A 17,884-nucleotide genomic window follows, 5' to 3' on the forward strand; every position below is an offset into this window, starting at 1 on the left:
GTGACATACTTATGCCCACTGTTAAGCTTTCTGCTCGTTTAACCTAGTCCTACAATGCTAGTCTTAAACCTTTTTATGTTATACCTCCATGATGTACCGACTGTGTTACCATACCCGGACAGTTGGCTGGTGTTACCCTACAATTCTAAGAGTCAACTTTTAGATTTGTTTAACAAATTATTAGCAAAAGAACGTGAACGAATCACTCTTGAGTGCACAATTGTCTATGTAATTGAATGGAACATCAAAGATTACATGCACCAAGTGATAATTCCCAGTGCTATGACTGCCCCTTTAACTCTAGTACTTGTTTTCCTTGTTGTATGGATTTTGTGTACCTGTGGCTGTTGTGAATGTTTTAAGCCACTACCTCAACCAATACCCAAGTAGCAGCCATTGGGCAAATATCGTGGTTAATACCTAGGCACACTGAAGGCAGAGCCCTCCCTTATGATAAGATAAAGAGATTAGTGATTTGTGTCATTACATTGATGTTCCTTTTGAATGGTCAAGTTCTGTGTCTTGGCATTGGTCATGCAAAGTCATTATAGTGGATAATTGTGTATAAAAGAGTTTTGTATTTGAAAATTAAAAGCCCTGCATATCAGCCAGAAGGGTTATTTTGCAATTTTTATTAAGAAACATAGATGATTAAACTTTTTTCTTAAACCACATTGTGTAGATTGCCTAATTGTCCTCATTTCTCATTTGTTGAACAAAGTCCATTCCATGGCATTTGTGTTAATAACAACTGTGCTACTGTCACTTTTTAAATAGCTCAACACCTTGACTTTTTAAATGGCCCCAAACGCTGAATTCTGCCGAGGGCCCTTCAGTGGTGCAAGCCCTTCCTTGAGTGTTACAGTCACCTGTAATCTGTGAGGCCTACTCACTGAGCCTGGCAGTTACCTATGCAACACCAGACCTGTTGGTTTCGATCACATCCCTACTGCCAAGAGCCGCTCAGCCACTGTGCAGCTGACCACCTCGACCTTGCCCTAACCCTCGCATCATCCACTGGCTTTGATAGCAGTTGTACCAGACTGCCCTCACACTGATGGCATTGCAACAGCAAGCCTACATCAAGACCCTACCCACAATGTCATTTCTCTGTATTTTGCTTAATTTTGTTTAATTTTCTAACAAGTTGTCTGTGGTCATTCTACACATGACGTTTACAAATGTCAAAACTAAACAAATTTAAACAATTATATGATTTATAAACCATGCCCCTCTTAAATAATTTGCTGTAATTCAACCCCCCCCCCCTCCCCTCCCCCCAATATTTCTAAGGCCCCATATTACCGTAAACGTCGGCAGAACTTTCTGAAGGAGAAATTTAAATTTGCATCCAATTTTATAATTTGTAACTCATTTTTAAAATCCATAAAACAGCTCTCATAGAAGGGAGATGAAATGTGCATGGTGAGAAGTTTTATTGAGAGGAGGAATGGGTTTTCGAAATGTTTTTCGAATTTTCCATTTTAATTGTGTTTCATACAACATACTTCACTGCCCCTTTGGTAAGACAGTAGTCGAGCCTGGACTGGCAAAGTAGCAGATGTTTTTTGTAAAACCCGTGCTCAGTGCTCGTGAACATTGTCCCGTGATAGTATAGGTCATGGAGGATATGGTCGCTGATTCGCTGTGACCAGTTTTCATACAAAGCATTGGGAAAGTTCGTTCATTTGTTCAGAAGGGGAGGCCGACAAACGTTTGCCACCTTTCAGCCAGTTGGCAATAACAGAATCGATCTGCATGCCCTGCAATGTTTCTCAAATGATTTTTAGAAACTATTCAGTAACAAAATTTCATTTTTGCTTTACTTATAGCTTTATACGTCCATTTCATTATGATGTGCCCACGATTTCATTAATGATCATAGTTACTGTGATATTTATGTGAAAGTGAGACACTGCACAAAATTTGAAAAAGTTTGCAATGAAAAACTGGGGTCACTATGATTTTGCATTTGGTGCCTATTATATAATATATTGCTGCTTATGAAATTTAGTTGACATATTGAATTTTTCTTTAGACTGTGGTGGACTGTCACCAGTCTTGAGAAAATTGATCTGACGTAGCATACTCATTTGTGATCACACTGTGCCAGCAATAAAGCCAGAGTGAAATATCCACAACATTCCTTATATTTCATAAATGGTTTGAGATATGGAAATAATATTTTGGCAAACAGTAGCACACAAAGAGGAGAGTATTTTGCTGTTTAATTATTATGCAAAACTTCATTATCCACCATCTTATTCCACTACCTACAGGCTTTTCCATTGAAAGAAAATAATTTTTAAGGGCCATCGATAACTTGTGAAACAAGAAATGTTATGGGTTTGGGAACAACATAAGCGAAGTCATTACACATATATTTTGTACCAAGGATGTGCTTTTTTGTAAGATTCTGATCTTACTATTCCTCAGTTCCTCACTTAATAAACCACTGTTTCAAAATTCTCTTGCAATTGCATCTGCACAACATGTTAGTGAGGTGAAACTGTGTAAACTACACTGAGTTTTGGCAAAAGAATTAAATTTTAACATGGCAACAGGAGAAATTGGTAGGCTCTACTCAAAATTCCGCACTCATGACACTTCTCTGAAACTTAAAATGGTTGAGAAACCTGGTGAAATAATTTTTTGCATTTTCATTGGAATTCTTTTTAGGTACTAACCAAAGAAGAGGTCACAGATCATTTTGAATGGTCACCATGCAAGTGAGGGAATGAAAGGTCCTGCTTAATATTTACAAAAAATGTGAGCGTAGGCTTCAGTTTTGGCCCCCACCCCGAGTGCTCAGCATTTCCCCTACAGCATCTGCCCGCAGCTCCCACAACTACCACTCTCCACATGCATGCCCTACCATTTATGAATCTACTGGCCACGGTATTCTGCTTGCACTATACTGCTGACTGGGTACCTATGTTGAGTATCACTGTTGGAAGGATGCCCATTGGAGCATCCGCTGCCCACCAATAGAAGGACTGGGGGGGGGGGGGGGTTGGCAGGCGGCGGTGGCAGCAGAGGAAGGGCAGTCATATTGGGCACACCAGACAGGTTGATAGAACACTCTTTTGCCTGCCAACTTGGTCCGCAACTGGACATGTCCACTAGTTCCTCCCATTGAGGGTGCAAAGCCTCTCAATTTAACTACAGCAGCCTCCTGTTGCTGTAGTGAGTTAGAATTTAGTGTACCCCTTAGGCATAGGCTTTTGGAGAAATAAAACCCCATTCTGGTGACTAGAAGCAGTCTTTTGTTTTGTAAAGGTTTTCTCCTAACACCACTGGATGCCTCTCTTCCCACTCATCTTCCCATCCTGACCAAGTCCAGCTCATAAAGAAAGATAGTGAGGCCAAGTTGGAGGTAAAGAATTCCTGGAAGATGACCTGGGGGTGGTTAGGTGGGATGGGGGGTAGGGTCAAATTGGTATGAACCGGGAAAGGCAAGTTTCAATGTTGGGAGTAGATTTGATTCAGGTGGTGTGATTGATAGCAAAGAATTGTTTTCATTGTATGGTTTGGGAGAAGCAGAGTAGATTTTCGAAAAGCTCAACATGATTAACTAGGGTGTAGGGCTGAGGGTAGACGTTTGGATAGAAATGAAACTTTTGTAGTATTGCTGTTTATAATGGAAATGTTAACAACAGTGTTATGGGCCTGTATGTGTTCCAAATTTCATGGAGTGTTGGGCGGGATTTTTATAGAATGTGACAAATTTAAAATGTCAGCTAGGCTGGGTCTGGGTGCTATGAGGGGATGGTGAGGGGGTTCACTGTGGGTAGCATATGTGTTGATGGGTAGTTGTGCTCCAAGGTGGGAGTAGGATGTCAACAGGTTTGAGAATTTATAAATGTGATGTCTGGAATGCTCTTCAAGGTGTTGGAGGTCAAGGTTTTCAATTTTGGAGATGTGGCATATCTAACTAGGGTTGCAGAGTAACAATAGCATTCACAACCGCAAAACATATCCTGACCTTATCATCCTTCCTGCAGATGGTCACTATTATTGTGATGAATCACAGTGACTACACAACAGAAGGCTTCCGTCAATTGTCTTAACTCCACCACACAAAAGCTCTGCTACAGTGATCTCATCATAGAAGTCCATTGTATTTCCAATCTAATGAAATCATTAGACGTGTCCCAGAATCTCTCCCCTGAGACCATCTTGCTCTACACCCTAAAACCGCACATACTCACCTTCTACATGCTCCCCAAAATTCACAAACCCAATACTGCTGGATGCATAGTAGCTGGTTATTGTGCTACCACTGAAAGAATTTCCTCTCTTATTGACCAACACATCCAACCAATTGCCTGAAGCCTGTGCTATCACATCAAAGATACTAACCATTTGGCGGAGATGCTAAGTCGCAGATAGGCACAACAAAGAGACTCTCACAACAAAATCTTTCAGCCATTGGCCTTTGTCAACAATCAACAATAGACACACATATGTGTGTGTGCGCGCACACACACACACACACACACACACACACACACATGCAAACGCAGCTTTCACACACAACTTGTTACATTCCATCCTGGATTTTCCATTGTTTGATACTAACCATTTACTTCACCAATTCTCCACCATCCCCTCCACTTTACTTCCTGGATCCTACTCATCACTTTTGATGCCTCTCCATTGGCTTTGCCACTATTGAGTACTCTCTCTCCCAAAATCCTTAAGCCTCCAAACCCTCTATCTCATTCCTAATACATGTTATTAACTATATTCTCTCATACATTTACTTCTCCTTTGAGGGGAAGGTATACTCATATAAACAAATCCATGGCACAGCCATTGGCAGCTGCTTGGCACCCTCCTATGCCAAACCTTTTGTGGGACAGCTAGAGAAAACCTTCGTAACCTCCCAAAAACTGAAACCCCTTGTCTGGTTCAGATTCATTAATGATATCTTCATGATATGCACTCATGGCCAAGACACTCTATCATCATTTCTCCACAACCTCAACAGCTTCTCGCACATCTTCTTCACCTTGTGCTCCTCAGCCCAACATACCCCTTTCCTGGATGTTCACCTCCACATCTCTCATGGCTTCATACACACTTCAGTCCATTTTAAGCCCTCTAACCACCAACAGTACTTGAGTTCTGACAGCTGTCACCCATTTCACACCAGAAAATCACTGCCATACAGTGTGGCACCAATGGACAGTGTAACAGCAGTGTTGAGAATTCCCTTGCCTGGTGTGGTGAAAGCCTCACAAGGGCTTACACAGATATTCATTATGCCACAAACCTAGTACACAAACAGATTTTCCATGTCATATTCTCGCACATCCCTTATCATCCCACAACCCCCTAGAATCAGCTACAAAAGAGCCCCCCCCCCCCTCCCCCCCTCTCATCGCCAAATATCCCTCTGGACTGAAAAAATTGAACCATATCCTTCGTCAGAGCTTTGATTATCTATCATCATGCCTCAAAATGAGAGATGTCCTCCTCAACATCCTTCCCAACCCTCCTTAAAGTGGTATTCCATTACTCACACAACCTACACATCATCATCATCCATCTCTATGCCAAACCCCCACCCAGTGGCATACATTAAGGATCATATCCCTGTGAAAGAACCAAGTGCAATACATTTGCCCCCCCCCCCCCTCCCCCTTGATTTAGGTTTTCCATAATTTCTGTGAATCATTTCAGGCAAATGCTGGGATGGTTCCATTGAAAGGGCATGGCTGGTTTCCTTCCACATCCTTCCCTAATTCGAGCTTGTGCTCCATTTATAATGAACTCATTGTTGACGGGATGTTAAACGCTAATCTCCTCTTCCTCCTCCTCCATCCACCCAGTATTTCCTACTCCAGGCCTGTCACTGGCTTATCCTGTCCCAAAAGAGGCAGGGCCACTTGTGGAAGCAGCCATGTCATATATCAACTCTGCTGCAATCACTGCACAACTTTTTATTTCAGTATAACTAATCAGCTTCTCGCCAGAATGAATGGCGACTGCCAAACTGTGCATAAGAACAAAGTTGACCAACCAGTGCCACAATTTGCTGCTGAGCGTAAGTTGATCATTTTCAGTGGCAGCTTTGCAACCCAGGCCATCTGGATGCTTTCCTCCAGAACAAGCTTTTCTGAGCTACATAGATGGGAATTAACCTTGCAACACTACTGAGTGAGGTGGCACAGTGGTTAGTACACTAGACTAGCATCCTGGAGGATGACGGTTCAAACCCATGTCCAGCCATAGTGATTTAGGTTTTCCGTGATTTCCCAAAATTGCTTCAGGCAAATGCCGGGATGGTTCCTTTGAAAGGGCACAGCCAATTTTCTTCCCCATCCTTCCCTACTCCGATGGGACTGATGACCTCGTTGTTTGGTCCCCTCCCCTGAATCAACCAATCAGCCTTGCAACAAGTCCTGTGCTCTGGTAACACTTCAGGCCTCAGCCTCGTTTAACCCATCATCCCTACACCCTCTGTCCAAAGATTTCATCTTCCTTGTCTTCTCCCAGTACACACCGTTACCTCACTTTCACCATGTGCTGCATCATACCGGCCCTGGTATCCATGTATCACTTGCCTAGCTTGTACACTTGCCACCCACCCCTCCCACATTCCTAGCCAGCAAATGTGCTGCCTCCCTCTGAGCTGTGCTAGCTATCCATTCTCAACCCCCCTTCCTGCCTCCCACTTCTCTCTCCCTCTATCCATCTAACCTAGCACAATCCCTGCCCCACCCCAGTCCACCTGCCAGGATGCAGTCCAGCATTCTGTGTCCAGCCAGTACAGCACAGTGTAAGGGCACAGGTGTACTCGTGTGTGTGTGTGTGTGTGTGTGTGTGTGTGTGTGTGTGTGTTTTCTTTGTCGTTTATATTGATGACTCCAATGTATTCTGAAGCTTATAGGTGTATCAACCAATTAAATTTCCATGAGCTTTCAGCAAAATATTCTGTGATCATCATTGATGTCCTCAGCTTTACACAGTTCTGCTGCTAACTGTGATGTCAGTCGAGCTCAGTTCACCTCCATACGAGGTAGTGTTACATTATCGTCCACCATTCGCGTTAATACTTGTAGTAAGCAGGTCTGAAGCAGTGTGCCCAGCCACTAATTTTATTTATTATATTCTTATGCGTTCTGATTTGATCACTTCTTATGTCATGCTATCCGAGGAAAAAAATTATCAGTTTGATCACATAGCTATAATTGAAACAATTACATGCTCTTTTTCTTAAATATGTTATGTCACATCTGATGTATCTATATGGAGGAGACCACAACATCTCTCTTTTTTTATCTAGTGAGGATCAGTAGGGTGCATTGTTAGCCTGACATAATAGTGTCCACAGTTGGAAGGTATGGGTTTCTTAGTCCTGCTCCAGTCTTCACAGATCTTGTGAGCTGTTGTATTTCTTCCGAAAATATGGAGGATGAGACCATTAGCCATATGGCAGTTAGTTACCAAATGACAACTGCTGTGGACTACTCATAAAAATTTAACTACCTGATAACTGAAGCTTGTGAACATTTTATTAATTCATATTACTGTGAGACTTTTGCAAATTTTGGACAATCATTTGGACATTGCAAACTTGTAATCTTAGAAGAAAAATATAGAAAAGATAGAAAGAAAAAAGATAGCAATTAATGTCCCATAAACAAAGATATCATTAAAGAAAGAGTACAAACTATGATTGGGAAGGAAATTGGCTGTGCCCTTTCAGAGAAACCATTCTGGCACTAGCCTTAAGTGATTTAGTGAACTCACAGAAAACCTAAATATGGATGGTCTGGCAGGGATTTGAAATGCGGTCCTCCCGAATGTGAATCCAGTGTCATACCACTACCGTACTTCATTCATAATATACAGAAGAATTGAAACAAAAAGTGGAAATTGTGCTGATCGAAAATTAGTTTCCTTTCAGGAAAGTTAAACATACCAGAGAAGCAATTTTGATATCACACTTGACAATGAAAAGAGAAAAGACAATTGTGGTTGCTACAATAGCATTTGTGGTGGCATAAAGTGCCTTTGAAAATGCAAGATGCTAAGATTTGACAAAGGGGGATGAAATGGACACAGAAAAATAGTCTAGGAAATATCAAAAAAACTAGTCAAACTGCATAAAAGTGGAACATGAATAAAATCATTTGTACATGAAACGGTGGTGTGAGAGTTGCAGCTTAGTTCTACCATTCCAGAACTTGTAAGCCAGAGATGCTGTAACAGAAAGAAATGATTAACTATTGTCAAAAATCTGTCATGGCAATGTTCAGATAACTAACAAAATACTACATCTATATACTCTGCAAAGCACCGTGAGGTGCAGACAGATGGTACATAACATTGTACCAGTTACAAGGGTTTTCTCCCATTCCGTTCATGTATGGAGTGTGGGAAGAACGATTGTTTGAATGACTCTGTGTGTATTGCAGTAATTCATCTGATCTTATCCTGACAATTTGTATGTGACTGGTAGGTAGGGGATTGTAGTATATTCCTAGAGTAACCATTTAAAGTTGGTTCTTGAAACTTTGTTAACAGACTTTCTCCAAATTGTTTACATCTATCTTCAAGAGTCCTCCAGCTGTGACACTCTCCCATGGATCAAACAAACCTGTGACCATTTGTGCTGCCCTTCACTGTATGTGTTCAATATCACTTGTTTAGTCCTATTTGGTACAGGCCCCAAACACTTGAGTAATATTTTAGAACCGGTTGCACGAGTGATTTTGTAAGCAGTCTCCTGTGTAGACTGATTGCAGTTCCCCAGTGTTCTACCAGTAAACTGAAGTCTACCACTTGCTTTACCTGTGACTGAGCCTATGTGATCATTTCACTTCATATCCCTACAAAGTGTTACACTCGGGTATTATTATGAGTTGGACGATTCCAGCAGTGTCTCATTGATATTATACTCATATAATACTTCTTTTTTTCATTTTGTGAAGTGCAAAATTTTACATTTCTGATCATTTAAAGCAAGTTACCAAAACTTTGCACCACTTTGAAATCGTATCAAGATCTGACCGAATATATATGCAGGTTCTTTCAGATAGTACTTCATTATAGGTCACTGCATCATCTGCAAGAAGTCTGAGGTTACTGTTAATATTGTCTGCAAGGTCATTAATATACAACATGAACAGCAAGGGTTCCATCACACTTCCCTGGGACACACCTGAAGTTTCTTCTTCATCTGACGATCACTCTCTGTCCAAAATAAGAGTCTGCATCCTCCCTACCATAAAGAACTCAATCCATCCACAAATTTCAGTTGATACCTCACATGATCATACTTTTGAAAATAAGCTTTGGTGTGGTACTGAGTGAAATGCTTTTCAGAAAGCAAGATATACGGGATCTACCTGACTTTCTGTATCCAAAGCTTTCAGTGTGTCATGTGAGAGAAGTGTAAGTTAGATTTCACATGATTGATGGTTTTGGAATCCATGCTGGTTGGCATTGAGGAGGTCATTCTGTTCAAGATACCTTATCATGTTTGAGCTCAAAATATGTTCTAAGATTCTACAGCAGATCAATGCAAGGATTCTGGATGGTAGTTTTGTGGATCACTTCCACTACCCTTCTTGTAGGTGGGTTTGATCTGTGCTTTTTTCCTATACCTGGCCACAGGTTTTTGTTTGAGAGATCTACAGTAGATTATAGATAGGAGAGGGGCTAACTCAGTTGCAAACTCAGTATAAAATCTGACAGGGATTCCAACAACTCTGGAGCTTTGTACAGTTTTAACAATTTCAGCTGTTTCTCTACACCACTGACATTAATACTTATTTTGTTCACCTTTTCAGTGGTATGACGATTAAATTGGGGCCATTCTCACAGGTTTTCATTTGTAAAGGAATATCTGAAAATTGAGTGTTTCAGCTTTTGCGTTGCTACCCTCAATATCACTTCCTGTCTCATTCGCTTGGGACTGAACACTGACATTGGTGCCACTAATAGCCTTTACATACGATTAGAATTTCTTTGGATTTTTTGAAATGTCATTTGGCAATATTCTGCTACAGTAGTCTTTGAAAACATCATGCATTATTCTCTTGACAGCCAAAGACATCTCATTCAGTGTCTCTCTATCCATAGCCTATGCTTCGTTTTACACCTGTTGTGCAGTAGTCTCTGTTTCTTTAGAAGTTCCTTTACAGTGACTGTATACCTTGGAGGTTCCCTTCCATTATGAACTGTTCTACTGGGTAAATTTCTATCCAGTACATAGTCAACTATTCTTGAACTTAAGCCATAGTTTCTGTACATGCTCCTTCCCTGTGCTGAAAGTTTCAAGTTCCTCGTTAAGATATGACACTACTGATTTTTTATCCAATTTACTGAACATATATGTATATTTCTGTTTGTTTTAGTTGTTCTTTGTACTTTGGTAATCATTTTTGTGACAATCGTCTTATGGTCACTGGTACCAGTTTCGATGTGAACATCCTCAAAGAGGTCAGGTGTATTTGTTGGCATTAGATTCAATATATTTCCATCATGCGTGGGGTTCCAAACTATCTGTTCTAGGTAGTTTTCAGAGAAGGTATTTATCAATGTTTCACAGGATGCCTTGTCACACCCACAACTTACAATACTGTAATTTTCCAATTGATAGTTTGATGATTGAAGTCTCCAATAATGATTATAGTTTGATCGGGGAATTTACATACAAATGAACTGAGGTTTTCTATAAAGTTTTCAGTTATGACAGGAAATGAGTCTGGTAAGCGATAGAAGGATCTGATTATCATTTTATGCCCACCCCTGATACTGAGTCTTGTCCAAACAATCTCATATGTATCTTCAATTTCTATCTCAGTGGATTTGAGTTTCTTGTCTACTGCAACAAAAACACCACCTCCACTTCCCATTTGCCTATCCTTTTGATATACACTTAAATTTTCCCCAGAAAATCTCACTACTATTGGTTTCAGGTTTCAACCAGCTTTCAGCACCAAGAATTATGTGGGCCTCACAGCTTTTCAGGAGTGCTTCAAACTCTGGCACATTTTTGCTAATGCTTCCGCAGTTAACCTCTAGGCTTTTAATACTCCCACCTGCAGGGGGGGGATATTTATTTTGCTCTTTCACTGATAGTTCTGGGCCTCTGACGTGTAGTGCACACATGACCTATTTAGGGGGACCCTACAGTTCTCGACCCTATTGGGAAAGTCCAGGAAGTCACAGCCTAGCTTTCATAGAACTTTCAAAGTCTCTAGTTTGGTCCCTCCACATGACTCAGAACAAAAGGGCCATGATCAGTTCTGGGGGGCAATACTGCAAATTGTAAACTTCACTGAAACTCCATGTGTAAGGCTGGTATTCTCATCCCTCTCTGAAAGTTGCTAGAATGACCCAAGAGTGACCTCAGAGCCTAGACAACAGGCATCATTTGTTCCAATGTGTGCCACAATCTGCAGTTGGTTACACCCTGTTCCCTCAATGGCTGCTGGAATAGCCTCTTCAACATACACACTTAGTGCACCTAGTGTTCTTTCCTGTCTGTTGCTGCCATTTCCCTAAGGGGTGCCATCATTTACCATACTTTTAAACTGCCAATGATTAATGCCCTTTGGCATTTGCTTACTCTTGACACCAGACGAACTGGTTTCCCCAAAACAGGTGAAATGAGTCCCACTGGCTCAGTTTCAGTGAAAGACAGCACCTTAAACTTGTTGTTTAGGGGAATCAGTACAAAACACTGAGTCCTCCCTGCTATCTCTCCACCCTGTGTGGGATGCCTAGATCTACTGTTGACACACCACCCACAGTCAACTGGACTAGTGATGACAGATCCTGTACTTTCTGCAGAAGAGACAGGATCCACAGGAGAGGATAGTACTTGAGGTACCTCTGGTACTGATATCACACTCTTGGGAGCTCTTCCAGCACGCTGATTACAGCAGCAGTTGGAACATAGACAGGGCAGCTTCCAGCTGCATATGAATATCATCCAAATCATCCTGTGTTTGAGAAGAGCATTCACAGTGGGGCTGCATTTTGGCTGCTACAGTACATTACAAGGCTGTGAACAAGTAACTTTAAGTTAAGCATGCTGATTATGTTTTAATCTGTTGAGCTAAAAAGTTGCTAATTCCCTATAAGAAATTAAGCAAATATACAAAATGATACTCAATTAATGCAACACAAAAACCGTTGTTAAAAATTACTAGTTTGCTAGAATGCTTTGAGGTTAATATTAGATGTTAGCAAAATTGAAAACAGAGTCAATTTATGATAAGTGCAGATAACATACAGGGCTACTCCTCTAAGGATGTAACACGATATGTTAGTTGGAATATTTGCTACAGTAACTAAATCACAAATGCTGATTTACTACAGATTGCTCATAGATTATGTAAAGGACAATAGTACCTACTGAAAATTCTCAAAAACCCATGTTTATGTGTGTTGATATACAATGAAATTCAGGATTGGTGTATTCTGTGGCAGATCTGTGAACTACAAACACTGATTTACTTCAAAACAATTTATGTATCCGAAACTTTCATAGCTGTTACTTACAAAAATTTCGTGAGTGTCTGAAAATTCTCAGAAATAACGTGTTTCTCATGTAATTGTACTATGAAATTAGAGAACAATTGTTTTGATGAGGATAGGCCTCCCATTCTCAAAAATTTTAAAAAGAGTACAAATAACTTCAAGCCTACAATCGATGATAAAAGTAAGAGTTTATCGTGACACTTGTGAATGCTCAGTATTTCACAATATATCACAATACATTTGGGTATTGACACAATCAATCAAAGATTATGCAGAAGTGACACTAACAGTAAAATATGTGAATATAGAACTTCAAAGCGGCACACAAATCTTGTACAGGTGGTCTTACGCAAAGGAAAATTCTGAAGTTGGTTTTCAGATTTAAATAAATGTGTGTATTGCATGGATTTTTCACTTAGCCATTTCTGTTCACACTTCTACACTGGTGTGCCAAAGAAGAACACTGTGTGGTGAGTTTATCTCAGTCAAAATCAGCAAAATGTGCAGCATTAACAAACCAAGTCTTCTGCCTAATGCAGCTAACAGTGCATTATCTGCAAGAGTAAAATGCAGATACTTTGGAAGGAACTGTATTATGAGAAGAATTACACTCTTAATGGGTTCACATATTTAAGGGTTAATCACTCATTGACTAGGAACTTAAATGACATTCCATTTTAAGTTTGTTTGGTATATATGCTATCCACTGAACCTCATAATCACTTAATTAATAGCATAAAGAATTTTACATATTTTGACTTAATTTGTAAATGAGACAGAAGATATGGAATCAAACTCTTATAAATGAGACAGAAGATACAGAGTCACACTCTGCCCATCCATCACATTAACCAAAAAAAGCACTTCTGTTTTGTCCATGTATTTTTTATTTGAGCATAAACCAAAGAACCATAATGGTGTTTTTGAAGTTGGTTATCAAAACTCAGCTGTAAAATTGACTTATTTGTGCAGAATACTCCCTTGCCATTTGTACGAACATTTTGTGCAGGCATATTATACCTTTCTGGCTGGAAGGAGTAGCTCATCTTGGTTTGGTAAATGACTGGGTCCACTTTACCGTCTTATTTAACTGTAAGGCTTCTCCGGCTTTATAAGAATCAGTGCATCGTCTGACTATATAGTCTTGAATATTCGTTATTCTCTTAGTTTCATTTTGAGTTTCAAACTTCACATTCTTTGTGTATATAATATTTTTTATTTATTTCTGTACTCCATTTCATGTAACTACGTGGTGTAACTTGATTTACTACCAGTCTAATATTATTCTTGTATTTTTGAAATGCTGCTCTTTCAGGAGAGATGTGTATGGAAGTATGGTTCATACTATAGCTGATATTCGGTATGAAATTTTATGCATCCTCTACAATATGGGAGCATTACACACACAGTTAGGTGCCTTGGATACCAGAGTATCAGCTGATGGTATAAAAATGTCCTGTGCCCATTTTCAGTATGCAGCTGGGGCATTTGAGGTAAATATTTGTACTGTAATTTTTCTTGCACAATATTATCGTTTAATTGTATCAAAGGAATATTCAGTTGAGAAAACTAATAAAATATGAGACGGAATCACTGGACAGACTTACCTTCAAAATACAAAATGTTCTGGACATTTCTCCTCTCAAATGTCAGCAATTCTGTCTCATAATTTATTAATGATACACTTCATGTATGAGGGTGGTTTGAAAAGTTCTTGGAATCACCACGAAAGGTCAGCACTAGCACAAGAAGTTGTTCATGTCTGATTCATTGGTCTGTAAGCTGTAAACACATGCCATGTCAGTGCTCTTAGAAGAGAGCTGTGCTGGTGATGTGGCTCTGTTGTTGTTCCCGTGTAGTGATTCGTGAAGATGGAAGTAATCGAGATTTAAGCAGTGACGAAGCACTTCATAAAGAGAGGTATGAAAGCGAAGGACATTCATGCCAATTTCTAGAATACACTGGAGGAATCTTCTCCTTCATATTCAACTGTTGCCAAGTGGACAAATGAATTTAAATTTGGTTGGAAGAGCTTAGATGATGATCAGCGTAGTGGTCCCCCAAGATGTGTCACTACTCCAGAAATCATTGCAAAAGTGCACAAAATGGTCATGGAAGATCACCAATTGAAAGTGTGTGAAATTTATCAAGCTTGCCAGATGTCATCTGAAATGATGTTTCACATTTTAACTGAAGAATTAAAATTGAAAAAATTATCTTCAAGATGGGTGCTGCAACAAGACAGTGCATGCCCACACAAGTGCTGTCGCTATGGCAAAATTACATGAACTATGGTATGAATTGTTGCCACACCCACCTTATTCACCTGATACTGCTCCTTGAGACTTCCACGTCTTCCCAAAACTGAAAATTTTTCTTGGTGGGCAAATATTCACTTCAAACGAAGAACTGATAGCCGGAGTTGGCAGCTATTTTGCAGGCCTGGAGGAAACTCATTTTTGAGATGGGATCAAGGCACTGGAACATCGTTGGATGAAGTGCATTAATCTACAAGGAGACTACATTGAAAAATAAAAAATGTTTCAGTGATGTAACTAATTTTTTTCTATTCCATTCCAAGAACTTTTCAAACCACCCTCGTAAATAATGTGAAATATGCATAACTTTGCCTTTCAATTGTGCTTGTTATGACCTCTGTGTTCTGTTTCTAATAGACAGACTTCTTAGGATTTTGCATAAAATACTGGACTTAATATGTATGTATAACAAAAAAATTGTGATTTAAGGAGTAAAAGTAACAAGTCATGAAATAATTGAGGTCCTGAGTCATTGATAGGCAAATTAACAAGATTTTGATAGCTTTTGGACAAATCATCCTTAAGAGCTAGAGTATATGAGTAACATATCATTTTCTAGCCGCATGAGTGTGCTTACTTGGTGGCTGTTGGGTTTGCTGGGGTCAGTTTCTGGGATCCAGGAAAGGAAACTTTTGTCCTGCCTGGGGAGAATGGGCCAGTCTTCCCTTAATCCTGCTAAAAGCACATACACCCACCTCCACCCCATGGTACTAAAACTCCGCAAATTTCAATCTAGTCATGAGTTGGTAGAAAGTAGGATAGGTGACATACAGTACAACTAGTTGTTGCTTTCCACATGAGACTGCAAAATTTAAGTTAAGCTTTTCTTGGATCAACTTAGTGAGTCATTATTTAGAATTCCTCACTACCTTTTCTGTGTCTTGTTTTTGCTGGTGTAGTCCCTTGAAGCAATTCTTGTAGCACACTGAATTCGTTCAGAGATGCATACAGTCTACCTGCATCTACGTCTACATTGGTATTCTGAAACCCACCTTACAGCATGTGGCGGACGGTGCCCTGTACCACTAATAGTTATTTTCTTTTCTGTTCACTTGCAAATAGAATGAGGGAAAATTACTGTTTCCGTATGAGCACTAATTTATCGTATCTTTCTCGTGGTCCTTACTCGCAATGTATGTTGGAGGCTACAGCATTGTTATGCAGTCAGCTTCAAATGCCAGTTCTCTAGATTTTCTCAATAGTGTTCTTTGAAAAGAAAACACCTTTCCTCCAGAGATTCCCATTTGAGTTTGCAAAGCATCTCCATAATACTTCCATGTTGTTTGAACTTACCAGTAATAAATCTAACAGCCCGCCTCTGAATTGCTTCAAAGTCTTCCTTTAATCCGACATGTTATGGATCCCAAACACTCAAGCAGTGTTCAAGTACAGATCATACTAGCGTCCTATACATAGTTTCTTTTACAGACAAACTACAATTTCCTAGAAACAGAAGTTGACCATTCACTTTTCCTACCACAATCCTCATGTGCTTGTTCCATTTCAAATCTCTTTGCAGTATTATGACCAGATATTTAAACAAAGTGACTCTGTCACGCAGAACACTACTGATGCTGTATCCGAGTATTACAAGTTTCTTTTACCTACTCATCCACATTAACTTACATTTGTCTACATTTAGAGCTAGCTGCCATTCATCACACAAACTAGAAATTTTGTCTAAGTCATCTTTTATCCTCCTAAAGTCACTCAACTTTGACACCTTACTGTACACCACAGCATCGTCAGCAAACAACTGCAGACTGCTGCCCACCCTGTCTGCCATATCGTATGTATATTGAGAATAATAGCAGTCCTGTCACACTTCCCTGGGGCGCTCTTGACGATACCCTTGTCTCTGATGAACACTTGTCATTGAGGACAACATACTGGAAATATAACTTAAGAAGTGTTCAAACTACTCACAAACCTGTGTACCTATTCCATATGCTCATACCTTCTTTAACAGACTGCAAGGGGGCACCGTGTCAGACACATTCCAGAAATCTAGAAATATGGAATCTGCCTGTTTTCCTTCATCCACAGTTTGCAGTACATCATGTGAGAAAAGGGCAAGCAGAGTTTCACAAGAGTGATGCTTTCTAAAGCCATGTCGATCTGTGGACATCAGCTTCTCAGTCTCAAGAAAATTTGTTATATTCAAACTGAGAATATTTTCAAGGATTCTGCAGCAAACTGATCTTAGGTGTATTGGTACGTAATTCTGTGGGTCCATTCTTTTATCCTTCTTATAAATAGGAGTCACCTGCACTTCTTTCCAGTTGCTTGGAGCTTTTCTGGGCGAGAGGTTCGTGATAAATGCAAGCTAATTACGGGGCCAATGCTGTAGAGTACTCTTTGAAAAACTAGATTGGGATTCCATCTAGACCAGGTGACTCATTTGCTTTCAATCCTTCAATTGTTTCTCTATGCCAGGGACACTTATTACTATGTTGTCCCTAGGAGTCTGTTCGATGGTCAAATGATGGTATGTTTGTATGATTCTTATGCATGAATGATTTCTTGGATGTGAAATTTAAAACTTTGGCTTTTGTTTTGCTATCTTCTACTGCCACACCAGACTGGTCAACAAGTGACTGGATGGAACCTTTAGACCAACTCAGCAGTTTTACATAGGACCAGAATTTTCTCGGGTTCTCTGCCAGACCTTTTGCTAAAGTATGAGGATGGCAGCAGTAGTATGCTTTGTGCATAGGTATTTTCACAGACCCATGAATCTCTACTAAGCTTTGCTTGTCGTCATTCGTGCATTCTCTTTTGAACCGAGAATGCAACACCCTCTGCCTCCTCAGCATTTTCCAAATGCCATTATTAAATCATAGTGGGTATTTTCTGTCCTCAATCCACTGACGACACATAATTCTCCAGACCACAATTTATAATCTGCTTAAACTTTGCCCATAATGCCTCTATGTCCATATTACTGGAACTAAGTGATGTCAGTTCACTGTCTAAGTGAGATGCTAACAACTGCTTATCTTCTCTTTCTAGCAGAAACACTCTCCTAGCTTTCTTAACTGATTTATTAACTTTTGTAA

The 17,884-nt window shown here is 39.9% G+C and overlaps 1 protein-coding gene across 1 annotated transcript in view; it reads left to right on the forward strand.

Moving 5' to 3' along the window:
• Positions 1 to 17,884, forward strand: part of LOC126259705 (tyrosine-protein phosphatase non-receptor type 23-like) — a 196,136-nt gene that overhangs the window by 78,362 nt on the left and 99,890 nt on the right. The window contains exon 3 of the mRNA XM_049956677.1: positions 13,823 to 14,000. Coding sequence (XP_049812634.1) covers positions 13,823 to 14,000 — 178 coding nt within the window. The remainder of the gene's footprint in view (positions 1 to 13,822; positions 14,001 to 17,884) is intronic.

The sequence above is a fragment of the Schistocerca nitens genome, chromosome 5 (assembly GCF_023898315.1).
Source record: "Schistocerca nitens isolate TAMUIC-IGC-003100 chromosome 5, iqSchNite1.1, whole genome shotgun sequence".
NCBI classification, from domain to species: Eukaryota; Metazoa; Arthropoda; class Insecta; order Orthoptera; family Acrididae; genus Schistocerca; species Schistocerca nitens.